General features: G+C 51.9%; 7 protein-coding genes across 7 annotated transcripts; 2 read left to right on the top strand and 5 right to left on the bottom strand.

Annotated features, from left to right (window-relative positions):
* Positions 1-699: 699 nt before the first annotated feature.
* Positions 700-918, bottom strand: N7462_007912 (uncharacterized protein; the record flags this gene model as incomplete). The annotated part of the gene is made up of 1 exon (XM_057079630.1): positions 700-918. One exon carries the CDS (start codon positions 916-918, stop codon positions 700-702), a length of 219 nt encoding a protein of 72 aa, XP_056932300.1.
* Positions 919-2,389: 1,471 nt separating this feature from the next.
* On the top strand, positions 2,390-3,618 carry N7462_007911 (uncharacterized protein; the record flags this gene model as incomplete). The annotated part of the gene is made up of 3 exons (XM_057079629.1): positions 2,390-2,671; positions 2,742-2,875; positions 2,949-3,618. 3 exons carry the CDS (start codon positions 2,390-2,392, stop codon positions 3,616-3,618), a joined length of 1,086 nt encoding a protein of 361 aa, XP_056932299.1.
* Positions 3,619-7,625: 4,007 nt separating this feature from the next.
* N7462_007910 (ankyrin repeat domain-containing protein) lies at positions 7,626-12,725 on the bottom strand (the record flags this gene model as incomplete). The annotated part of the gene is made up of 8 exons (XM_057079628.1): positions 7,626-8,282; positions 8,336-8,565; positions 8,636-9,098; positions 9,155-9,310; positions 9,380-9,514; positions 9,645-12,097; positions 12,170-12,240; positions 12,478-12,725. 8 exons carry the CDS (start codon positions 12,723-12,725, stop codon positions 7,626-7,628), a joined length of 4,413 nt encoding a protein of 1,470 aa, XP_056932298.1.
* Positions 12,726-13,396: 671 nt separating this feature from the next.
* On the top strand, positions 13,397-14,847 carry N7462_007909 (uncharacterized protein; the record flags this gene model as incomplete). Its single annotated transcript, XM_057079627.1, has 3 exons — positions 13,397-13,629; positions 13,724-14,042; positions 14,116-14,847. 3 exons carry the CDS (start codon positions 13,397-13,399, stop codon positions 14,845-14,847), a joined length of 1,284 nt encoding a protein of 427 aa, XP_056932297.1.
* A 683-nt stretch (positions 14,848-15,530) lies between these two features.
* On the bottom strand, positions 15,531-19,112 carry N7462_007908 (uncharacterized protein; the record flags this gene model as incomplete). Its single annotated transcript, XM_057079626.1, has 1 exon — positions 15,531-19,112. One exon carries the CDS (start codon positions 19,110-19,112, stop codon positions 15,531-15,533), a length of 3,582 nt encoding a protein of 1,193 aa, XP_056932296.1.
* A 66-nt stretch (positions 19,113-19,178) lies between these two features.
* Positions 19,179-19,460, bottom strand: N7462_007907 (uncharacterized protein; the record flags this gene model as incomplete). The annotated part of the gene is made up of 1 exon (XM_057079625.1): positions 19,179-19,460. The coding sequence occupies one exon, from the start codon at positions 19,458-19,460 to the stop codon at positions 19,179-19,181; it is 282 nt and encodes a 93-aa protein (XP_056932295.1).
* A 3,701-nt stretch (positions 19,461-23,161) lies between these two features.
* N7462_007906 (MFS transporter) lies at positions 23,162-24,982 on the bottom strand (the record flags this gene model as incomplete). Its single annotated transcript, XM_057079624.1, has 3 exons — positions 23,162-23,458; positions 23,499-24,535; positions 24,601-24,982. 3 exons carry the CDS (start codon positions 24,980-24,982, stop codon positions 23,162-23,164), a joined length of 1,716 nt encoding a protein of 571 aa, XP_056932294.1.
* Between the last annotated feature and the right edge of the window lie 650 nt (positions 24,983-25,632).

Below are 25,632 nucleotides of genomic sequence, written 5' to 3'. Positions count from 1 at the left end.
CAGAGGGACAGCATCTATACTGGATCGGGACTGGACTATGATGGCTGGCAGTGTTCATTCACCCTATCTAGTAAAGGATCGGCATGCTGAAACAAACCGGTGAACTCCCTGTCCGGCAGGGCCTCCTATGTAAGGCGCATTTCACGGGACCCACTAGGCTGACCCAGTTGTTTTCACGGTCTCCCCAATTGCCAACTGCCCATGTTGATGAGAGCCCATGGGCTCGACTCGAACTTAGCGATCGGGGGATCCACCGCTCGGAAGATCCGAGGAGTTCCCACGGACGATATCAAATCCAGTTCTTTTACTGAGCCGTTCCATGGGTCGCGTGTGGAAGGCCAAGGATAGAGTTAGAATTCAGAAGTACAACGACCAGACCGAAAGTAGGGGCATTCTACGGAATGACAGAGGCCAAGAGAGACCAGGGTTCTGACGGCAGCGGTATGGGAGTATGAGGCCATCAGCCTCAGGGACACCAGGCATACAGGCATCGTTACACGGGCGGGTCCATGGCCGCGGGAGCCAATTATCATCGCCTCGGGGCGTCCAGTTGGCCTGATTTGGCTTCTAGTGCGATCCTGGAGGTCTCTTTGGGAAGCACAGAACATAGACAATGGGGCAGCCAGAGTAATACTCTAGAAGAACAAGTCACATACATGCACCCCTCTCTCTTCTTTTTACTTGTTTATCTCTGCATTGCTATTCCTTTTCCTCCTCTTTGTTCTCTGAATTCATACCCCGTCCATGCACTCTTGGGCGAATTCCCCACCGGGGCCGCACGGTGGGGCAAACCCGTTGTGTTCCGTGGGAGCTTGGACTCGCCTTTGAAAGCTCATGGTCCGGGATTTGGAAGAGAATCTGGAGTTCGGCCTCGATCGGGGATCGTAGAACCTCACAGCCCTTCTCCACCCATGACATGATGTTGATGTAGATGTTGGCTGCAATGACCGATAGCCCCCTTCCTGACCCTCCTCTTCATCTTCTTGCTTATGCTTTCTATCGAACATATACGCCCGAAAAGAAAAAAAAAAGAAAACATACGCCGCGAGACACATACGACACCATTGCCAGCGAACGAGACACCCACTGCATCCCGGCGCATCGGTAGCGAGACCCCCGGACCAGTCACGCCGTGCGCCGAACCAACACTTAGCTTACAATTTGCACCGTTCCGGATACTAAATACACTAAGCATTTAGTCCCAATTAGTCTCATTAGCCCTGACCACCACCTCTCTCCTCCTATCCTCTATCGTCCGTTCCTCCAAGGTCCGTCCCACCCTCGAGACTTGGTCGGGGGCATTGCTGGTTCCCCGTCTCCCTCCCTCCCCCCGCTGGCTAGACCCCCGGTTTGGCTGTGAAATGACTTTGTCCACGGATCGGCGTTTCTTGAGCCGTTGCGACGGGCCCCTCGTGGTCCAGTCTGCCTCATCAAAACTCCCTATTGTTATGAATAATACGCATAGTTCAGGCACGGAATCCGGAAATCCGTAGAAGGCAATTGACGAGTCATGAGCGACTCCGCAGCTACCAGAAAATTATAATATGAGAAATAATATAATAATTGATATAATACTAAACTACTAATACTACTACTCACTACCTATGGATACTTGATGCGATCGCATAGACACAAGAAAAGCTCAACCACCATCGCAGAACTAGTTCACTCTCTAGAGCTTGTCAGTGTTGGGGGTGGAAAACCATGGGGGCATTCCCCTGCACGCCTCAGCCGCACCAGGGCTCTTGGGAAGGGGGGAGGGGGGGCGGAGGGAGACTATACCCGTGCTGTAGTCCGCCTCGGGGCCGGACTAACCGCCTCTGACAACGTGGTAATTTTAGGACTGGGCTTATGCTTGATCATCCCGAGCGATCATCGCCTCCACGCCCGTGCTTGGACTTTTCCTGATCTAAGGTTGGGCGGGTAGAGGCTAATTATGGGTATTTTTGGAACCCCGCCAGACTTAACCGGGATTTTCTGCTTGGGATTTTGGGGTGTGATTTTCGTGATTTTGGTTTTATTTTCCCAGTTATTTTATTATTATTTTTTTTCTCGAATAAAATTAAAAAATCGAGAAAAAAGAGAAAATGAATTTCGTGATTTTCCATTTTCGATTTTCCCAGGCCCATTTGTCCACTCCCTTTGGGAAGTCTAATAATCCGCCGGGAGATCTGTAGGGACAGCCTTGCTAGTGCCATCGTGCCTCTATATCAGTCCACCCTCCTCCGCTCTTCTTCACCTCTTCTGCAGTTTCAGTTTCAGAATCCTTCCTCTCAACCGCTCGTCCAACCGGTCTTCCTCCTCATCAATTATACTTATAACATCCACTTCACATACTATATAACTTGTCTGATATTCCCCCCCTCTTCTCTTCCTCCACTCCACAAGGATGACCCGAGGATCCTCCACGGAGCGCAACATAACTTCCAACACATCTCTATATTCTAACCACCTCGTGCCCGTGTTCAATACTCCTGCGACCTCAGCCTCTCCTTCTCCTGAACCGCATTTTGCTCAATCATCCACCATGGTTGGCCGCAAGAGTACTATGAGCCGCAGTCCTCAGGCGGAGATCCCGCTCCCCATCACCTATACTCCCACCACACACCGCATCAGCAAGGCGAAGAAAGGCAAGCGCGTGCACGCCTGCGAGTTTCCCGGATGCAACAAGGTAAGATGCGCTCCTCGGCCTTGCGGCCTTGCGCGCAATGAACGCCTACTGACGAAGAATCACCATCTAGGTCTTCACTCGCGCCGAGCACCGGAGACGTCATGAATTGAACCACAACCCCGAAGCCTCCTATCGCTGCACCCAGACGGGTTGCAAGAAGGCTTTCCACCGACCTGATCTACTTGCGCGCCACATGGAGAGACAGTAAGTGAGATGCGACTTGCATTGCACCCTTTCCCCTCTCTCCCCCCTCACCACATGCTAATCATGGGAATAGCGAACTCGAGTCACAGCCGGATCACGCCCAATGGACGCCCCAAACCTCCCCACCCGTTGTTAACTCTGCTGTTATCCCGCGCTGCATGTCGATGGACGGCGGAAGCATGTTGGCTGCCGATGCGCAACAGTCACACTCCATGTCCATCGGCTCTCTCGTGGCTCCGGGCGTACATCCGGATTTGGCCAACGACTGCTCGTTGATGTGGAACGGCATGGATCTGCCTTTGCAGCCACGCGCATCTGCGAACCTCTTCCAAAACCACTTGCCTGAGACCGCCGACGACAGCCCTTTCTACTCTTCCCCCGCTGAGACCTGCCCCTCACCCTTGTCGGATGCCACCTACTCGCTGCCTCCTCACTCCAGCTCCTCCATCTCCTCTGCTTCCGTTTCCGTTATTGATCAATACCCCAAGAACATCCTGAAGAACGACATGACTTCCTCCCCGCTCCAGATGGCTTCGCCGCTTCGATGGGATGTCGACGCGGGAATGCCGCCAACGCACCTGGTCCCCATCTCATTGGAGGACAGCATGATCCAGCCGCCCGTGCAGTGCCACTACCCATCTCCCTCCTGGTCCAGCGCCGACTGCCTACCGTATGATGACCAGGTGCACTCGCTGGCCCACTTTCAGCCGCAGCCGATGACCTGGAAGCAGTGGACGATGTGAACAGGGGACAAGTGATTGGCCTCGATTAGGAGACGATCCACGAAACCGAAACCCGGGCACGCCTAAATGACTTTTTTGACTGTCTCCTCTCTGTCTCTGATGGGGTCGCGAAGCGGCATGGCCGCGACCTCCCCCACCGAGCACAACCCGCCCCTCCTACTTCTCCCGCGCGAGATCCCCGTCTGGGGCCTGGGCTCGCAACCACGCAACTATCCAACTCTCCACCCGAAACGAAAAAATAAAAATATGACAAAAAAAGACAACCGCACAACGCGAAGTACGGGTGGCGTCCCAGATACCCGCAACCTCCCCTTCGCACCCGGTGCCTCCTTGAGATGGCAGCAAGCACCATCGCGCCCCTGCCATGCGCAGGTCGGGGAACTCGGAGAACACCGGTCCCAAGCGTCGTGAGGCGCGACCGTGGAGCGACTGCAGTGGAGACGCTCCGCTTCCGGGCAGGGGGCTCCACCCAGCCCTCTAGACCAGGAAAGAAAAACACCCATTGCAAAGGGACCAGCTCCCGTTCATTGTTCTGATTTGGTTAAATTTGGGATTGGATTTGTACCTTAGAGGAGTGTGGTGAGGATATTAGATCTCTCTTGGTTTGGATTTGGGTTTTCATTTGCCTTTTCTGCGGGTGTTTGGGTTAACGGTGTTTTTTTTTTTTCGATGATTTGATGATTTCGATGCGTCTCCTGTGTTGTTGGATCTGGGTTTCTCTTTTTCTCGCTGCTGTATACCCCCTTCTCTCTATCTCTCTCACACTCGCTTGTCCCGCTCTCGATATACGAATACCCATTACCTTCGTTGTATATAAACTGGTTATTTAAAGTTATGCGTGAACATATTATATTCTCATCCTGATTTCCGGCTCTCTCTCTCTCTCTCTCTCTCTCTTTGGTCGTATCTGGTCCGTATTGCCTTTGTGCCTCGTGCTTCGCTTCCAACAACTAATTTACCTTTTTCGGAGCCTCCACCCTGTCGGCCCACCGCGACGGGGTTTACAGTTCTCACTTCTCTACGCGATGCCTTTGCCGACCCAGAGGTTGACGCACGACCCAGATCTCGCTGCCTATCGCGCTCCGGTCCGAGTGCCCGTCTGATAGGCGGTTCCCTCGCCTGTACGGCGAACCACGGTTCGGCTGATCGCCCATTTCCACGGTTGAGAGCTATAATTCCAAATCGTGGAGAACGGAGGACGGGAGAGCGGAGAAGGTCGCCCGTCATGGCGTTCGATGCCCTTCCGGGCTTTGCAACTCCCGGTCTGGTCTTGTGCAGCAATTGTGGACGCCTTCACCGAAAGCTAGTGACTTCCCGTGCTTCTCTGAGTATCCGCGTTTCCGCGGCACGAGCCGACTGTACTTTTCGCACCTTTTACTCGACCGAGCATAGAGTTCTCGCCGAGGGTCCCTCGTTTCCACTCAGCTCTCTCAGCTGTCCGCCCAGTAATCTCAATAGACTTCGAATTGAAGGTCGGGGCTTAGAGAGACCCTGGCGGGTTTTGCGGAACCCCCGAGGCTGCTCCGAGTCTCAACGAAAGCGCATTAGTCACCGCCAATCGAAGGAGCCGCAGACGCTCGACCGCGACCCCCCCTTGAGCCTCGACTCGCCCCTCGACGATCAGCACCGCGGAAATGGAGCCCCAAGCTTGTCTCGTTTATTTCCCGCTCCGTCGCAAACTCCGATTTTTCTGTGCCGTTCGTGCTAGCGACTCCCAAACCAAACGCGGGCTTAATTCCGAGTCCATCCACGCCAACTGGATCCCGGGATGCTCGATCAATCCACTGCGCTTCTTCCCCCTCCCCTGACCCCTCTCAAAGCGCACACAGCTCATAGCCTACAGCACACAGGATACAGCATGCAGGACGCAGCACGCAGGACATAAGATGGGTGCTCATTGCTGGCTGGGAACCTGGAGCCTCCGACGCCAGCACGAGACTCCGTCGCACCGACCGTCCCATGCGCACCCTATCAGACGTGCCGCCTAAATTAATTAAAATGAGCTCTCCGCAACTCCATGCAGAACTAACGCTCAAAGGAATGAAAATCACGAAAATCATCCCCTCTTCAACCCACGAACCGGTGAATCTCCTGCTTTCCCCCACGGACCCGTGGAGCCTCTTGCTCCCTTTCGTGCTCGTCTTGCCTGTCCGTCGGACGGACTTCGGTGGGTTCATGTTAGGCGACAAGATGCCCAAGATCGGAAGTTTCCCCGTTCTGCGCCAGCGGAGCTCCTCGTCGGCAGCTTGATTTGACTTATGGCTAGCTCGCAAATCATCTCCCTCCCCCCGTCTCTCTTCCTCCCCCCTGGTGTCCCGATCTATCCGGTCTGGCCAATCCGTGCTTGCCTTGAGTGTTGGTTGATGACGAGGGGGACTCATCGTTGCATATGGGACGTGCCCACCGGCCACAACTGTCCTTCCCACCCCTCGCTATGTACTGTCCTCCCGTACTGGAGGCTAAAAAGTACTACTGACACTAGCAAACGCAAATCACCCACGCTCTCTGTGTCATCAGCGACCGTTACCATGTCATCCACGTCAACCCAGACATAGAACCCACACGAGGCCTCGCCCACCGCTGCCCTCCCCCTTTCTTTTCCCACCTTTTTCCCCACCCAGCAATTCCTAGCGATCGTGCATATCCTTATCCTCGTCCTCGTCCTAGTCCCCGCCCTCTCATTGCCAATCCTAGATCCTGCCCCCCCCCCCCCCCCTCTCACCTCTGACTACACTCGGTAACGAGTCCCTAGAGAGGTATAGAGGCATCGCAACCATCCCGTGCACATCACCCCGAAAAAAATTTCAACCCGTGGAGATTCGGCTAAACGCGTCGGTGATAGGTGCCCGAGGCCCGGTCCGTGGGCTTTGCGCGGATCGCGAGGCCCCCCCCTCCCCCCCCCCCCCCCGGCTGGCCGGGTTTACGCCCCGTGTCGATCAGGGGCGTCATGGGCGTGATTCACTCACAGTACGTACCGAGTAAGCTGTAGGAGAACTAGACTCGGACTCTACTGTATTCAGGTGGCTCTTTGTGGATGTTTAGTTGCTTTTTTTCGGTTGTTCTTCATTTTCCTTTTTGGGGATTTTTTTTTTGCTTTCGGTCTCTCTTCTTATCTTGGACGGTAGGCGAAATTAGTCGTCATTTCGTAGTTTCGTCGTAAGCGTACCGGTCACTTGAGAAGTCGGGTGGTTCTCATCCCGTTGGGGCTCGAGTTCGGGCGTCGGGGCGTCTGCATCGTTAAGGGGGCTTCGGTTTTTCCCGCATAGGCGGGGAGGCGTTTGGCTTGGCGGGCCTTGGCGCTTGCGATCTTTAACGTATAGATGTATGTATACCTATGGGTGGGTGTTGACGATGGGCCGTGTAGATGGTGTTAAGAACGATATTCGATGCGTGTCTGGATCTGGAGGAAGGTTGGACTTCATAGTATTGCTGGTAATGTCTAAGAGGGGATTTGGAGTTTTTTTTTTTTTTTTTTTTTTTCCTGCACAATTACGGGTTTGAGCTAAGGAGACAAAATCATAGTCAGATTATGTTACTATACACAATAAACTACGTCTTGCTACTCCAAGAGTAAAAAACACCCACTGTTATTGAACGGTATACATTGTACAATTTCTGTCCTCCGTGAGCGGGGTGAACTGGCTAACTTGAAGATCCTCTGTGGATCATGTTTCGATTAGTCCAAATCAATTACCAAGAGCCATGTCCGTCAAGAGCTTCTTGTTGTTCTTGCTACTGGGAGACCGTTGGATTCAGCCTGTGTGTTTTTGGTTGTTTTGTTCCAAAAGGCTTTCACCCAAGTCATATTAAAAGCGATGACCACCAAGATTGCGGAAACAGGAATAGAAGTTCCAACTTCAGTAGAGCAGAGAGTGGGATAGTTAGCGACTCGCTCACTCCGCGGAAATCAAAAACCTTACATATGATGGGAAATATCCACCACCCTTGATATCTGAGGTTATCTCCATCGTGGGGAAAATCGGAAACGTCCAACGCAAACAAGCTGGTCAAGAAGGAGGCCGGGAGCTGTAGTCAAATAATCCAGGGTCAATAATGGTCCTTCTAGAGACGGAGATTTGAGACATGGTAAAGGCACTCACAAAGAGGATGGTCACGACTGTGAACACCATGATTGTGTCGCTTTGTTTTGCAGTTTCTTCGCTCTGCTGTCGGGCAGATTTTGCTTCGATGATATTGGCTTGCTTTTGTTTCAAGTCCAATAACGTATCAATGGACTTCTTAACGGACTCGGCCTCAATGATCATTTCCTCGATCTCGGCTTTGATATCAGCCGGCTTCTCGTAAGCCAAAAGAGCGTGTGTATTGCTTTCGGGACTAGCAGCCTGCTGCCAGACAACTTGTTGGTCCTCAACAAGGCTTTTCAGCATGCCGAGTTCGTCACAGATGTCCTTGGTTTCTTGAAGAAGCTCTGCCTCCGGAGCAATGTTACCATAAGGATTATCTGGTATGGACTGACTCTTGGGTTTTTGGCGTTTGAACCACTGCTTGATCTTTCCTAACTGCCCACGGACATTACCGGCGAGCGTTCTGATTTTCTTGCTTTCCTCAAAGCTAGTAGATGCCACCACATTCTCATCTTGTGTCGGTGAATTATTGTCCAGTGATCGCATAAATTCTTTGAACCGATTTGATTCCAGGTTACGCTTTCATCGTTTCAGCTTTGCTCAAGCACTTCTAACACAAAGATCCCACTTACCACATTCTGAATCGACTCTCGATATACATCTAGGGGCGATTTTCTGGTGTTGACAACTTTTATGTCCCTCTTATTGAAAAGACCGATGGCTGTGTTGAGAATCAAATCCAGCATATACTGAGTTGAAACTGATGAATTCTTTTCTTGCATCTGAAGAGCCGTCAAGACTCGTTGGAAGAAACTATTTTCAACTTCTGCTGGTTCTCTCGTTGTGCTGGTAATGATAGTCTCTGTTCAAAGAAGCAAGCATCAATCAGTGATGATCCTATAGACTAATGGACAGTCCGCAGCAAAACTTACTTCCGTCGACAATCCAAAGCCATAGCTGATTCACTATAAGAATCTGTCGGCTAATGGGCTCCTTGATAGACTCAACAGTAGGTTGCGAGGCTTGCGACGGCCTTTCTGATAGATGCTCCACTGGGGTAGTTGTCACAAGGGCCTCTTTCTTCTGAGATAGCAGTCCAAATCCCAGGGCTGGCTTTATTGGCGTATGTTTGTTTTGTGTCGATCTTCTGCGAAGTGTGCCTTGAGTTCTTTGTTTTTCTTCTTTCTCTAGCCTCTCAATATATTTCCACAGCGCTTGGTCAGAATCTCTGTCATCTGTCTTCTTGAGAGACGCGTATCCGTATTGATCGAGGGTCATGAAGCCATGGACAATTCTCCTTCTTCGACCATCTTGTACATTCGGCGTTGGCAATGGCTCTGCATCACTGTTGCCATTTTTATTTTCCGTCCATTTTCTCCAGAATATATAGGGCATCTAATGGAGATACCAGTGATTAGAAAAAATTGAAATAAGTTTGAGAGGGAACGCACATATAGAGCAACTCTTTCCTCAACTCCCGACTCTTGGTTTTGATTTGGAGCAGATGGCTCATTTCCTTTGCCCTGCTGGTCAGTCTCGGTCGTTACTTTCCTGACTTTATTGCCCGTGTAGGTTTGATCGCCGGGTTCCGCCGATGGTTCGTCACGCTGATTCGATTTTATCAGTGTCTGTTGAAAGGCGCCACAAAAAGTCTGAGTCCTCGTGTTCCAACCTACCAGGCATTGTGGTTTCATGTAAAACTTCTCTCCCCCGGCAAATAGCTCAGTCCAGCTTTTCTGTACGAAGCGAGCTAACGGCCGATGCTCTTTATTCGTGAGATCTTTTTCGATTGAAAGTCGGATCATGAGTTCCTAATGTGTCTCAGCATCGACTGCTAAAAGCGGAAGTAAAAGGGCAATACCTCTACCAAGCGCATCTATCATTACAGATATCTCAGTCAGCCACGGATCAATCACCAAGTGATCTAAGGAAGCTACCCACATTGTTTACGGGAAGATGAACCCATCTGAGATCCGGCAATTTCTGCTCATCCCGACCCTTTTTGACCTTTTTATTAGAATTTTCAGGGGAATCTTTGAGCTTCTCGTGGCCGTCTTCATCCGCCTTTGGAGCAGTGTCTGGTGGCTGGCTTTCCGTTTGGACTAAACAAAGTTCCTCTAGCTGCTTTTTGAGCGATGAGAAGTCACGGAACTGACTGTGGCTCATGATTTTGTTGGGTCCAGTTTCATATATGAGGTCAGATAGAAGACGATGTTTGAAGTGAAAAGTGACCTGATGTTCATCATGGTAGAGATCTAGCACCGTCCCCTCTGGGTAAGAATTCAGTTCCTGTTTTCCTGCCGGGGTTTGGAACATTTCACGGCGGAATTGAAATGTGGGCTGATGATGATCATCTCTCCGTGGCCGTCGCTCTGAAATTGGAGGAGGATCTGTAAGAAGAACATGAATAATATCTTTGGCGGATTTCATCTCCTTCGGCGAGGAAGGTGATAGCTTTAGGATATCCTTCCCCATCTTGAGGTCATTTTCGCTCCGATAGCCTCCATTAGAAAGAAGCCACCAAACCACAGTTGGAAGTTCGAGGTATACAGCCAACTTTAGAACATTATAGTCCTTCGTGCTCTTGCCAAACCAGTCATTTGTTGGGCAGGATTCTACCTTCCGTAAAAATTGCTCCAAATAGGTTTCTTCTCTAGGTTGCTCGAATTGAGCGGCTAACTCGAGGGCTCGCCTTGCTTCCGGTTTCAAGGGAAGCTCGAAGAACTTCGAGTCTGGTTTTTTGTTTATGCAGTCGGTCAATGTCTTCCACAGGAAAGCCTCAATATCCCGGTGGGTTCCAGTGCTCCCAGTAGCCGCAAGAGAGATCGGTGTGTCGCCGTGGTTGGTGACTTGAAGAATGGCATCTACAATGGTATCTATCATCATCGTAGTAGGTGCCATAGCCTGAGGTTCTTGAGGGGCCGGAATTGCAGGTCCAAACTCGTTATTGCTTTGCTCTGTCACGTCCATCTTGCTTAACCAGTCGATCAGGAATCGCACTAGATCAATGTGTTTATGTTTTGCTGCGAGATGTAAAGAGCTCATTCCGTTGTTATCTGTTTCTAGTTTTCGGACTTCTCGAGTATCATGCGCCAGGATCTGCTGCATGATGCTTGTATGTCCACCAAGTGCAGCGGCATGTGCCCAGGTAGCATTTTCGACCTTCAATTCAACCGGACCGGGCAAGTGCTCCACGCATAGCTCAATGATGCCACTTCTGCCATTCAAGGTTGCCCAAAATAAGACGGCATGCACGTTCTCCGGAATAGCAAAGGGTCCCCAATCATGAGCGTCCTTAGTAGGTTCAGCATCCGGGCTTGGACTCGTGTCTTCGACCGGATCCTTGGGCACACGATTTCTTAACGAGGCCATAATTTCACGTTCAACAAAATAGACCTCCGATTCGTTTGAAAAATGGATTTCATCCGTGTCGACTGACGTGGGCAAATAAACCTTTGTTCTCAGAAAGTCCAAGATGATCAGTAGATGACCTTGGGCCGCGGCATCACCCAACGCTGTATCCCCCCACTCATCCTGCGCTGCAAATGTTTTCCTCTGCTGCTCATACGGCTCTTGAGATAGCCTCTCGAGAAGAAGCTGCGTGATCTTCTCTTGGCCTGCGTATGCGGCGAGGTGTAAGATAGTCCTTTTGCTCTCCGTCAATGACCATAACGCGCCCCGATTGAGAAGACACTCGACCATCTCCACGTTCGGCGACCGGACCGCTGCGCTCAGTGCAGTTTCTCCATTGTCAGCTCTTGCCTCGATATTCGCAAAATTTGGCTCATCCAGCAGCATCTCTACAGCGCGCTGACTGTATTCGGCCGCAAGGACCAACGGGGTACGACCAATATTATCCTTAACCTCACAGAGCCCGGGCTCCTTCTCGAGAAGAAATTTCATTACTTCCATGCTGTCGCCATAGGCTGCAACATGCACTGCATTATGTCCGTTGACGTTTCGATAGCTGATATCCACCTCTCGATCCAGCAATTTCTGGACGATCGCCAGGCGGTCCTCCTGGGCTGCGGCGAAATAAGGACAGCATGTTTCCTGGATTGTCTCTGCGAAAACGTTCGCACCTCGATCGAGCAAGAGATCCACGATCTTTTCGCGCCCGAGTCCGGCGGCGAGCATTAAGGGTGTGACTCCCTCTTCGAAATAGTTATCGGGCGGGAATTGGTGCTTGAAGCGCGTCTCTAAGGCTCCTTCATTCTCTAGGAGCTTCTCGACCGCCTCCACATTATCGCCCTCTTCAATCGCCTGCTGTAATTCTTGCTTCCAACCGTCGGAAGGCTGGTCTTGCTCGGCGGCCGAGTCGAGGGCCTCGCTCGGCGGATCCGGTTGTGAGAGGGAGGCTGTGAGCCCATCAACGTGTGATTCAATGTAGGCGCCTGTTGGCAATGGAAATCTGCTATACCTCCGGGTTCTATTGGATCCATCGATAAAAGAATACTACCCTTTACATCCACGTTTCAACCATGCAGGAATCGGAAGTTGCTTGAGCAGGACGAGGGCAAATGCGGGGAGACCGTCCCTATTTACCCAGCCCAAGTGGAGCTGAGCGTCTCTTTACAAAGTGATAGGCATTGCATCGTGTGGGAAGGATTGGCGAGGCGAGGAATATGGCGCTGCAGCAGAGCTAAGGGTGACCAGGGGTTTATTGGTCCGAAAGCACTCTCGATCGTCCTGTGGACGCCCTCTCGTTCTCTAGTTTGAGAGTCCGGGTCAGCTTACGGCGTCAAATAGAACCAGGGGGGTTTGGTGCCCGAACCCCGCAGAGGTCGAAGGGGCTCCGGGGACGTATTTCGAATAGCGAGCAGCGCAGTATAGAGGGTCCGGGCGGTCTATCAGACTTGCTCTTGCGAGGTTCAGAATGTATAGATCGATCAATGGGTTCTGCGGAGCTTTCCAAATTTCTATAGTTACAGCAGTCCACCCGCTCCGGCCTGGTTCGCCGCCGCTTTGCTCTCCATGGCTCTTTTGACATTCGCTCAAGCCCAAAATCTTTTCAACACGCATGTCAAGATAGCCTGCGCCGGTAGTTCGCTGGCGCCTCGAGGGGTGTATCTATCGCCGGGCCTCAAATGGCCGAAGGATGTTTCCCCGCAGCGTTGGCGGAAATAGTGGTCCTTTTATTTTGTAAAGAAGATATTTCTCATTCTTGCTACGTATTTCCCATGGGATTTACGGACCAGAATATCGAGTTCAGTCCGACGCTGGCACCACTCAAGAGGTCCAGGCCACAAAACCACGGATCTACAAGGACTTAATCTGATCGAAAACCGGGAAGCGGCCCGGGCGAGGGGAAAGAGGCGGAACATGTCATCATCCAACAGCGAACAATAAGCGCCAGACTCTCCATTTCTCCTCCTGCACCTCCACGAACGTCCAAAGATTCGTGCATTCCTCCGAGTCCTGCAGTCCTGCAGTCCCAACATTCTCCAGGATCAGTCATCGTCCCCGACGACCCGACGAACGGAGCCCGCAAATCCCTCACCTGCACATCATCCCACTCGGAACCCGGCTGCCGTCCCCAGTCGCTCCCAGTCTTGCTGAACAGGCTAATTTCCTTGAAGGAACCCACCTGCTTCTATAAAGGGCTCTTTCCCCAGGAAAAATCAGGATCTGATCTTATCTGATGTGCTGATTCATCCGTATCCCCGAAATAGCCCTCCGATGGCAGCAGCAGCATGGTGGTGTTCGTCGACTTGGACCGTGATGCCTTCTCCGAGCATCACACCTCGTTCTCCCTGGAGAAACCGTTTCCCCCAAAGCTGATAGTCGCCCCGATCGTGTCAGCCGAATCCGCAGAACTCGCGCCCTCGCCCACCTCGTCCGACGACGAGCGCGATTCACAGCGTCCGGTGTCGCATGGGGAGAATCTTAACCGGAATGCGTTCTCCGCCGCTTTGAGCTGCTATCCGTACGTGGAGTCTTTCCCGAGCCCGCGCCCGCGTCCCCACTCCCGCAGCCCAAACTAACCTTCCTCCCCTTGGGGAACACCCTGTGCTCTCTAGTATCGTTAAGGAAATTGCCCGCGCCGTTGATCTCAATACCCTGCACGCCCTGTCGCGCACATGTCGCCAGTTTCATGTCAACCTAGCGCCATTCCGGCACCAGCTCGTGCGCGAGACGCTCCGCTGCGAGAATGAGTATATTGAGACCGTAGCCGAGATGCTCGACGGTGGCGCCGTCCTCCCGAATAGCGTCAAGTCGGTGCTACGCCTGCTCAGCCAGGGCAGCGCCGAGTCCGGTCGCATGACGCGGGGGAAAGTCGGCAAGTGCGCGCGTGACATGGTGGGCGAGTGTCGTCGCTGCAGCAAGATTGTGTGCAGGGTGAGCGCCCTGCCATCTGAAGAGTCTTACAGATTGGATCGGATGCTGGGAATCAGTGGCTGACTCTCTGTAGAATTGTACGATTAAACCGCCATCGCAGACAGCCATGAAGGCTCGCATCCGCCGCCTCTGTCGAACGTGCGGGACCGCCCCGCTCTCCTGCCACCTATCTGCCACCAGTGACCCCCGACACCCACCGGATCCTTGCCAGGAAGGTACGGTTGCTGCGGTAATAGCCCGCAGCACTGGCACCTGCCATTGCGACGATGCGGTGTGGCTTTGCCAACAGTGTGGGCAGACGCTGCGCAGCAACGACACCACCTACCGACGTGTGTGGGCCTGGCGCACTCGGTACAGCACTTATTTGGGCGGTGGCTTGGGCACTGGGATTGGCGAAGGTGCCCAGGGCGTGAAATGTGGGCGCGGTGAGGCGTGTCTGGCCGCCAAAGAGATCGAGCTCGAAGTCGACTGCGAAGCAGATGAAGGGTCTGGCAGTGATACCAGTAGCCCAGGCCACAGCCCTGCGAGCCACACATCCCACCACCACTATCACCACGAGCTGGTCTCGTCGGATAGTCATGACGACGAAGAGCCGGGGTATTTCCGACAGGAGGTCATCGGGTTAGGTGGATTGATGAAACACAAGTCCAAGAAGCGGGTGATGGTCGGTGCCTGCGTAGTTGAGTATGAAGATGAGCGCGAGACGGGCCGGTACCTTGTCCGCGAGGAGAGTGGATCACATCGGGCTTGGTGCGGATGGTGTTCAAGGGTCATTCCGGCGAAGAGTGAAATTGGTCATGGCTGAGCAGGCCATGGTATCCATTGCATTGCATTGTGGGCAACTCAACATATTGGTGCGAAAGCAACATTTGCCCTAACCGAGAAATACCATCCCAGTATTATATTCTTTTCTCAGCATGAGTTCCTGGGATTGGAGACCTGGACTGATTGGATCAGCTGCACTGTACATACCTCACTCCGAATAGTACTGCGCAAAGCGTAGTTTGAGGAATGAATTTGCATAGTATAATGGGTCTGATTCACCGAATTGCCAAGCAATTAAGGATCAAGGGATCATTAGGCAGTACGGAAGTTTAATTTTAAAGAAACACGCAGCATAATTACCTAATAACTACATACATCTCTCAATATCGTTGCCAAGCGAGGATTGGAAGTAGGAGTATTGTCATGGTCAATGGGCCGCACATTTCAAAAGAAATGGACCCGCCTAACTTGAAAGGAATACATTGAATAATAAATATCAAAAAAGCATTGGATATATATTCGAACAGTCTGAATGATAGAGTCCAGTCTTACCAAAGCAGAAAGGACGGGGTACTCCGGTAATGCATCAATCATGTCGCTCCTCCATGCAAAGTAACATCGTACATCTCTTAACACATATCTAATCTCAAAAATCCTCATCAATCATCACAACAAACCATAAAATATCCAAAGCACACAAGTTTGAAAACTAATGTCAGGGGTTCAGTAGACAGCAATGGATTTGAAAAATCCTTTGATCTTGGACTGCTCCGGGGGCGGGGATTCCTCGCGACGGCGTCGGCGATGAGATTGACCGTCTTTCTCTTTGCTACTCGGATGCTGGCGGCGAGAGCTCTCGGGCTTCTTCTCACGATCCCGAGGTTTGATAGCCTCCGGATCATCAGAGCTTCGTCGTCGAGATTTTCTTTCCTGCCGTGCCGCATCGTCTTCGCGCCGAGACCGAGTCTTTTCGGACCGTCCGCTGGATCGCTTTTCCTCATGCGAGGCCCGCTCCCGATTGCCACTGCTGTGGCTTTGGCTGGTTGAAGATCGACGCAGCTTTTCAGGTGCCGGAGCGGGCGACTTGACGCTGTTGACTCGGACAATGGGTCCATTGGCAGCGGGCCCACTGTTCATGTAGCGAAGGAATGCTCTCGGCTTTGCGGTCGAAGCCGACGATTGCTTCGAGGATGAAGAAGGTTTAGCCTTTTCTGCTTCAGATGACCGACGCTTAGGCTTCACTTCGACCAGATCAGTTCTTTCCGTTGTCTTGGAGGAGACACGGTCAGAGTGTTTCGATTGGTCGGACTTCACAGATGGTGGAATTCCACTGCGCTCCTTGTCCGCTGAAATCGCCTGCTTTTTGGCCTCGGCCTTTTTCTTCTCCTCGTGTTGCCTGCGAGCTTCTTCCAGGGCCTTGGCCCACCGATTAGTGAAGAGGTTACGCTCACTCTTCTGGCGCTTGAGCTGATCTTTCTTCTGTCCTTCTGATGACGTCTTCGAATTCCGGCGCTCACGTTCTCCTGGGTGCTTCTTTCGTCGACGGTAGTTGTGCCTGGCAGCCGAGTCCCCCACCGGCAATTCCTCAGGCTCCTCCGGTGCAAACTCTGCGACTGGGACCTCCTCCGGCGCAATATCCTCGATGTGAGGGGCAGCTTCTGCCGGGGTTTCAATAGGCGCAGGCTCGGGATCTGCAGCAGGCTCTTCTGCAGGGATCTCTCTGGATTGGTCCGGCTCAGGCACTGCCTCTTCATGGATGGGCTCGTCCACCGGAGCAGGCTCTTTGACTGAAGCGGTTTCCTCAACAGCGGCGGGCTCCTCCACCGGCGCGAGTTCATCAGCAGAAGCAGACTCCTCAACAGGGGCGGGTTCTTCGACCGGAGCAGGCTCCTCCACCGGGGCAGGCTCCTCCACTGGGGCAGGCTCCTCCACTGGGGCAGGCTCCTCCACCGGTGCGGGCGCTTCAATCGGGACGGGCTCCTCAACCGGGACGGGCTCCTCAACCGGGACGGGCTCCTCAACCGGGACGGGCTCCTCAACCGAGACGGGCTCCTCAACAGGGACGGGATCTTCAACAACTGGCTCTGCAGGGGCGGCTTCAGGTTCTGCGAGTGTCTCCTCGGGAGGAGGTGCTTCGGCCTCAACTGTGGCTGGCTCTTCAGGTTCAGGATCCGGCGCAGGTGCCTCGATCTCCCTAGGAGCTTCAACAGGCTCGGGAGCAGGCTCTTCGGGAGCAGCCGCCGGTGCGTCGTCAACGGCCGTTGGTTCTTCAACGGCAGCAGGCCCGGGAGTGGTCTCTTCTATTGCATCATCGGCAGCTTTGGGCTCTTCTGATGGTACAGTTTGTTCCATAGATTCCTCAGAGACATGCTCAGGAGCTTCTGGCTCGGCAGGCGCAGGCTCTTCAGCGGGGGATTTTGGAATAGGATCTGAAGGCGCCAGTTCCTGGGGAGCCGCAGGCACTTCATCTGCAGGTGCTGACGTATCCTCCACGGGCTCTGCAGCGACACCAGAAGGTTGCTGAACAACAGGTTCCTCGGCCTGAGCTGCTTCAACTGGAGATTCTTCCGCAGTGGCCTCCTCTGTAGGAGCTTCATCAACTGGTAGTTCCCTTGCAGAAGAGTCCTCGACACTCTCTGCTTCAACAGGAGTATCATCTGTAGGCGCTTCAACGGAGGCGGATTCTTCAGGTGCTGGTGGCTCCGGCGCAGGTTCCTCTGGAACAGCATGTTCTTCCGGTACAACTTCATCCACTACTTCCTCCACGGGCTTCTCGGCAGGAGTTTCCGTTGTTGCTTCGGGTGTTTCATCGACAGGAGCCGTATCTTCTACCGTGGCAGCCTCTACGGGGGCCTCGTTGGATACCTCTTCACTCTTGGGATCGTTCGCACCATCGATTTCAGGAGTAGAATCCTGAGCGAGCACTTCCTTGGACACTGTCTCAGCCGGAAGCTCTTGAGGATACTCTTCTGGAGGTGCTGTCTCGTTGGCATCGTCGACAGGAGTTGTCTCCTCGGGGTGTGCTTCTGGGGCAGGCTCTGCAGCTGGTTCCTCGGCCGGTTGTTCTGTTGCTAGCTCTGTAGTGACGTCTTCCGGGGCTGGCTCTTTCTTTTCTTCCTCCAAAGATGCCTCTTCCTGAGACTCCGGCTCTGGATCCGCAGCAGAACTATCCCCTGTCGATTTCTCTATCGCTGGCTCGACAGGCGGATCTGCTGTTGCGGTATCTGCTCCGGCATCTGGCGAGTCTTCTGGGACAGTCGGGTCTTCAGCTGAAGCATCTTCTGGGGGACTTTCAGATTCAACCGGGGCTTCCTCCTGTTCAGCAGGAGGCTGAGGGGGTCCATCTGTTGCTGCTGTGGCTGCATCCTCGATGGTTTCCTCTCGAGCGGGTGTATCATCCGAAGCAGACTTGCCGGCTTCAGTTTCGGGCTCGGGCGTTGACTCGATAGGAGCTGGCGCAGGTTCCGGCGCTTTTGCTGATTCAGCTGTCTTTTTCTTCTTCTTCTTTTCTTTCTTCTTGGTTTTCTTAGAAGACTTTCCCGCAGGCTCCTCCTCTTGCTTCTCTTTGGGGGCAGGAACCGGGTCTTCAGGGGGTTGCTCGGGCTCGGCAGGTGCTGGCTCCTCTGGTTGACCTTCAGCAGGCAATTCTTCAGATGCCCCCTCTGCAGGTGTGGAAGCTTCAGCTGCAGCGGATTCCTCAGACGGGGTTGCTGCATCGCCTGCATCCTCTGGCTTTTCAGCAAGAGGTGCTTCATCAGCCGCTGGTGCTTCGCCTTCAACGGCAGGCTCTTCGGCTTTACTTTCGGCTGGAGGGTTGTCGGCAGTTGCATCTTTCTTGCTGTCGTCATCTGCTTCGGCTAAAGCCTCTTCGGCCTGGGCGTCCTCGGCTGCTTGCTTTGCAGCTTCCTCTTTCTCGGATTCTACACCATCGTGTCCAGCCTCAGGGTCACATTCTGGAAAATCTTCGTCTGTATCGTTATGAGCTTCTCGGAGTAAAAGAAGTAAGCGATAATCTATAGGCGTTATCTTACCATTGTTTCCACCGTCATCGCCGCTCTTGGGTCCACTATCATCTGTGGCGGGGGCAGGGGTTTCATCGGCCTTTTCGGGCTCTGAACCTTCCGTAGGAGGCTCCTCAGGGGTTCCATCTGGAGCTGCTTCGCCCTCGGCGTTCGGCGCAGGCTCATCGGCAGTGACTGCCTCTTGGGCTTCTTCATTTGCAGCTTCACCTGAGGTTTCAGCGGCTTCAGCAGTTGACTCTGCTTCTGTAGGCGGTGCTGCCTCTGGGGTTTCTAGACCGCTCATGTGAGTAACTCCTGCACGGCAAGTGCCATGTTCATTATGACAATGTATCGTGTCATCATTGCCAATTTATTCACACTTACCTGCAACCTCTGGGCTTGCAGAGCTGTTGTCTGGAGGGTTCTCAGGCTCATCGGCCTTGGTTTCAGCAGGGGCTGGTTCCTTCTCTGGTTCGGCAGCACTGGGCTCCTTGGTGTCCTGGGGTTTATCCTCCGTCAGACCATTGGTTGTTGCAACGACAGGATAGCAAGAGAATGTCAAGTTGTTCCGATCAAAGGTCTGATACCGACGCTCGAACGATTGATATGTAAATTGAGGGAGCTGTGCATACTGGAACTCGGGTTTCTTCATCTTCGACACCTACAGCCACCGGCTCGAGGGCGGGATCGTCGGTAAAGTCCTTGGTATCGGGTTCTGACGTTGCAGCGCCGACGGGGAGACGGTTATTGTTATTGTTGTTGTTCTTATTCTTCTTCTTTTTACCCTTATTACCCATGTCCTTGAATCAATGACGAATCATATATCGAGGTGTGGGCAAGGCTGAGTGGCGTGTGATGCGTAGAAATGGAACAATGACAGGTTGACAAGATAATCTTAGGCGCTCGCTGCAAGGGAAGGGGGGGTCCTGGGGTCGCAAGGATAGGAGAAACAAGAGATGAGAAGTTTATGAAACGTGAGACCGAGCAAAGTACTGATGTAGTAGATGACCGAACAGGAAAGAAGTCTATGCTTGTTTCTCTGGTGACGGCAATTTGTATTGGACGGTCATTGCAAGGCAGCGTATAATCGTTCGTCCACAGTCCGGGTGGGTGGGATAACACTCCGCTGGATTCAATATTGGGCCCTGAACGTCATCATTGAACTGCCCGACGGCAGAGGGCCTGCCATTGGACCACGTCGCGTTGGTATCCATGCGGTGATGGCCAGCATGGGTGAGTTAGTAGGGACCGCTCCTCGATTAGGGCCGGGTGAGGGCAGCACAATCTCCACTTGCAGGTTGAGCTGCAGCAGCAGGCATCCCACGGCGGGATTGGATTGGGGATTGAAAGTCAACTGATCCAGATAGGAAAGGCATTGCTGCAGCTTCATGGAGTAAATGGGTCTGGTGAGTGGGGGTGGGTGCCACCTTTCAACTTTTTCTTCATTTTTCTCTGTTGTTTTGTGCTCATGATAATAACATACACACACCGCGTGGGGTGAACAACGGGCAGGAATTGAGTGGGTCAAGGGACCATCCGAATACTCTCTAAGAAGTCACTTCGAATTAAGGCTGCAGTGTTCTCCCTTCATGGAGAGAATTGCAAGGTGGCCGTCGAGCAAGGAAAAAAGTGATGCAGTCAAGACACATTTCTGCCCAACGCCCCCGGAAATGGCGGCAAATGGGATGCACGCCTGGCGTGGGTGGGGAGACGAAGGACACGACCGAGGGGACCCGACACTGGAGGGAAGGAACCTTCCAGGGGAATTCTTGAGCTAGTGAGTCAAAATACCGGCCAACTAATAGAGTGGATAGCATCGTTTGGTTGTCTGGTGGTTTGGTGGGCATCGCGACTCCACTCTCCGACACCGACACTTCAGTAGGCCGATCCACCCCTTCTCCGACTGCGAACTGCCTCAACTGCTTCAGGATGATCATTCTACCTACCGACGGCAAGGGCGTGCAGTTGAAATGGAGATGGACGATTCTCCTGCACCGCTGAAGCATCAGACGGGACTCGGAGACTGCATTGCAGCAGAAAGAAGAGGTGGTGGAACGTTGAAACAGGCTGGGCGAATCAGGTGACACATCATCGTGCGATCTTCGAACCAGTGCTCTCACACCACGTCCCCCTTGATGATCGGTTATCTGATTCAGAGACCATCGATTTTGGGCTGTGAATGCCGCTGCCCCTTATCGCACCTTAGCCGAGTCTGAAAGAAACGGTGCATGCATGGCTACCTGGTCGCGTCTCCAAAATTCTCGTGCCGGCACTACCCATAGGGTACCTTGTCTGTAAACTCCTTAAGGTACCCGAACAGTTGTACGCCGTATTCCTGGGATCCCTCGATTATGGTCCATAATTGGGTCAACTGACTACCCAACGCCCTGCAGCGGGCCGAGCATCCATGTCGGGTCTACTACTGGCGAATCGCAAGCGACCAAGTGCCCGGGGGTATAGCCGATGACACGCAGCCACTGGGATTTCGAGGATAGCTTCCAATTTGCAATATCGTATTCAAATATGCTTTAATGCACAGATTATTCTGAGTCTGGTGTCCTGGTTTGTTATTGAGACATATGACGTATGCAGAGTACTTGGTTGTCTTCAATTATATATATAGAAGCTGAAGGTTCCTTATACTGGCGATTAGAAGCAAACCCCTAGCTGCAAGTTCCCCGAACATGAGGTGGAAAAAAGGGAAGGAAAGACGCCTTGGTGTAATCTCAATTTTTAATTCTGATTATCACAGTAAAATGATATTACGAAAATTATATAGGTAGATCATCATGCTCATGCCAGGTTTTTATGTCAGGGAGTATGTAATATATTCCATGAAGTTGACTTTCATAGTACAATCATCGAGGAGTTTATGTATCAAGATCTTTGTCAATATTAAAATAGCAATTAAAAGGCGAGACCTGGCGAAATACAGCACTATCCTACCTGCTAGGTAGTAAGTACATTGCGATGGTCGCCATGATATCCTAGGTTCGAGCCATGAAGTTGATCTAACAAGTCAGTCCCCGGTCAATTGTCACAATGGACCAGGCCAACCAATCTGTGAAAGGAATCAAGATAAATCATGAAATTAGAGCGTAATTGCTCTATGTTAAGACAAAATAATACTCTAAATTGAATTTTTAGGCAGCGGCGTATGGAGGATAGAAACTTACATAAAGAGAAAGCAAACAAACTGGGGAGTAAATACATCAACCCAGATCTTCGGATAAGACACTTAAGTCCACCGTACTATACCTATGCAAGGCTTTCTAGGATCAATCATCCGATTCAATTGTTCCATCACCTCTAAAGCTTTGATTATATTCCATGCTCACCTTATCCATCTTATTTCACCTTTAGCAAAACAGGATTTTCCTAGGAGACTCATCCTGCATGTCTTGCAGTCTCCAAACAAACAAAGTCCCCTCACTACTGCACCTCATCACCTAAACTCGCACAATCTAACGCCGCAAATGACGAATCCATCTGAAACAACAACCAGTTCCCTCCGAACCTGCCCGGTGTAACAGCACAAAGAGGTCTCTGCTCCGTTTCCGATCGGCCGCAGAACCCACGCTACCGTGGTGCTATTAAGGGTGTTTTGAGGGACGAGGACTATGGCGTGATAGCCTGATTGGCTGCCTTATTTTTGAGGTGCGTTGGACCACGCATAAACCATACATTCCCCCACTTTGGGACTTGGGGGGATGTGGGGAAATTACAGGTTCGGCGCAGTGGTGCGGAGATTTGAGAGATTTGCTGTGCGTAGCGCGCCAGTTAGTATATTGAACTGGTTTTGAAAATCTGCGATGTTGGCAATGGATCGCATGCGAAGTGGTTTAGATATGAATTGAGGGATCGTTTACTAGGTCGTTAGGGGGGAAGACAAACCAAAGCAAAGAGAACCTATTCGCTCAAAACTATTCAGACAATGGCTAGACGATCTATATACCATACATGGATCATTTCAACATATAACTCCTTAGATTGTAAGAAAAAAAACATTATTTGACATTGAATATCATTAGCGGCAGTGTGTGCAATTCAAAATACCTCTTGACCTAGTAGGAGGACGATTTGAAAAAACTATGTACATCAAAGGAATGCGGCCACCTTGCTCAACAGGAACAACGGCAATAAAAAAGAATGCTGCAGACAGGATATCGATATGTAATGCCACCATGCGAATGCGAACGCCTATGTACCCAATGAACCGGAGAGGCGAACCTGGCAGTAGATAAAACATGCCAGATGAATACTCACACAGAAAAAAGTGGGACACGAGAATGCAAAAACGCCGAATATGAAATGCAGGCCCAGAAACAATTTTTTTCTTTTCTGTAAAAAGGATCATTGTAATTGCGCATCCATCTTTAGTCTCCAGCGAGGGCCAAATACTCTCATGCAGAAAATGACCGAGCTGCTTGCGAAACTGACTAGCCCAATGATGGTGAATAACCACCCATTGCCGATGCCATTGATAATCGGCGCGGTCACAAGAGATCCAACACATGAAAAGATATTTCGCATGAAGTTATTTAAAGCCACGCCCTCCGACGACTTTTTCGGCATAAATTCAGTGAGCATAGTGGTGACCATGCTAAAAATGAGCATTGATCCGATGCCAAAAAAGAAGTTGGCAATCATCTGGTGTCATTTACGTTAGCCTTCAACTTCAAATACGGACTTCACATTTCAGGAGGGAGTGAGCATACCGGGACAAGCCAGAAAACTCCCTTCTCCGCAGTCCAGCCATACCAGATGAGGGCAGCTGGATAGAGAAAAGCACCAAGCCAAGCGTTCTCTCGCATTCGATCCTCCGGGCGATAGATAAGCCGGCCTTTTTCATCATATCGGTTTGCTTTTTCGCCTCGCGTTGCATGATGCTATCCATCCACCGTCCACCAAAAAGACTGGCAACAACATACCCCACTGAATTCGGAATATAAAGCAAACCAATTATAATGGTGCTGAAGTTGTATGGAGGCTTGCCAAATGTATCTTCCACACTGACATTCAAGACATAGAGTGAACCAAAGGCGATGCTAGCGTAGTAAACACTCAGGAGCACCGGGATGAACCGCAAATAAAGCACGATTTTCAATGGGTCAATGAAAACAATCTTCAACGTCTTGAGAGTTCGGGTCGTGAATCCAACCACCTGTCGAGAGGACACTCTGCTGAGCGGTCGAGTGACTGGATTAAGTTCATCCTCAGACACATCGGGAAGAATAGGCTTCCGGACTGCAAGTGTCTCCGGTAGCGCAAGGAAGATGAAAATGACCGTAAGGGCACCGTACGCGGCCAAGAACCACATGGTACTTCTCCAACCCCAACGCTCTGCTAAAAGACCGCCGACAATAGGCGCGAATAGCGGACCACAAAGCGGACCCAGATAGAAAATGCCCATAGCACGTCCTCTTTCTCGGGAGTCCCAGAGGTCAGCAATCGTTCCAGCGCCGACTGCCTGAACAGAAGCCGAGGCACCGCCGCTTAGCATTCGCATTACAATAAGCATGGCGATCGAAGTGGATTTAGCGCAAAGGCAATTGAAGACGACAAAGAGGGCAAACGAAGCCAAATAAATCGTTCGCCGTCCCAATCGCTCACTGAATGACGACCACCATAAAGGAAATATGGACATACTCAGCATGTACAGAGCAATGGACAGGTTAGTAATAGTGGTAGTGGTGTGCAGTTCTTTGGCCACTTGGGAAAGGGAAGCTAGAAGAGCACTGCATTAGTATGATGTTTGATAGAACAAGGGAGGCTTTCGGTCTGCAACTCACGAAAGAAGATAGAGCTACCCATCGGCGCCGTAGCACCTGCAACAGCAACAATGAAGGTAATAAACCACTTCATCTTTCGAGGATAAGTTTTCGGGTCTTCGACTTCGGCGACCAGGGTCAATTGGCCGAACAATCCTCGGCGCTTCAGTCGAGGCACCGGGACAGCTGGGCCAAGCTCGGTGGTTGTTCGGTGTGGCAACGGCATGTGCTCATCTGGCTCATGCTTTTCTTCGCCCACTGGAGCGATGCTGGATGCATGAGATCGAGTCTCGTCGAGTGCCACATCTGCGGAGACTGTCTCTATCGAATGAACATGGCTGACGGCACTCGATATCGGTTGCGCCGATGTGGCAGGAGTGCCCTTCTCGACATCGTTGGACATGTTTGCAAGGTCGATTGGTCGGGGGGGGTGTAGAAATGGCACAATCAAGATTGAAATGTTGATCAAGGATATAAAGCGGCGGCGATTTCAATCACGCCAAAGAAGGAGGCGAGGAACGAGAGGTGTGGCCTTGGACATGGGATGGATAATCGCTGATTCCGAAGATCGATAATGGGACGAAACGCGGAAGCCTGTGAACAGCGCTGAAACGAAAGATCGGACTCTAATAGCGTGCCCAGGCTGGCGCATGAACGCTGTCAGGATATCAAACTGGATATCAATACGGAGTCCGGTAGTGATCGCAGCCAGTAGGACACCAGGACCATGCAGCAAAGGCTATAGTGACTGTGGGATGCTGAAAAACAGGCGACCAGAAACAAGATCGCGCTGGGTAGAGCGAAGAGATGCTCTTTCGTTCCCAAACAGGCAGGCGTCGAGCGCTTCGGAACGTGATGTATAGCACAGCAGGCGCGGGCTCGGCGCCAAAGAATCGGGCAAATGATCAGAACTTGCAGATTTGGGCCGACTACTGTTTCGATACGAAGAAGAAAACTATTGAGAAGCCGGGGAGAAGGTTGGGTGGAAGGAGTCGAGATCATCGAGGAATCCACTATGGTAAGGCTTGTTCTGCATTCGGACGAGCACCGACA

Source organism: Penicillium macrosclerotiorum (genome assembly GCF_028827735.1).
Source record: "Penicillium macrosclerotiorum strain IBT 26536 chromosome Unknown utg000007l_segment0_segment0, whole genome shotgun sequence".
Taxonomy (NCBI): Eukaryota; Fungi; Ascomycota; class Eurotiomycetes; order Eurotiales; family Aspergillaceae; genus Penicillium; species Penicillium macrosclerotiorum.
This window is presented reverse-complemented; position numbering and strand designations above follow the sequence as displayed.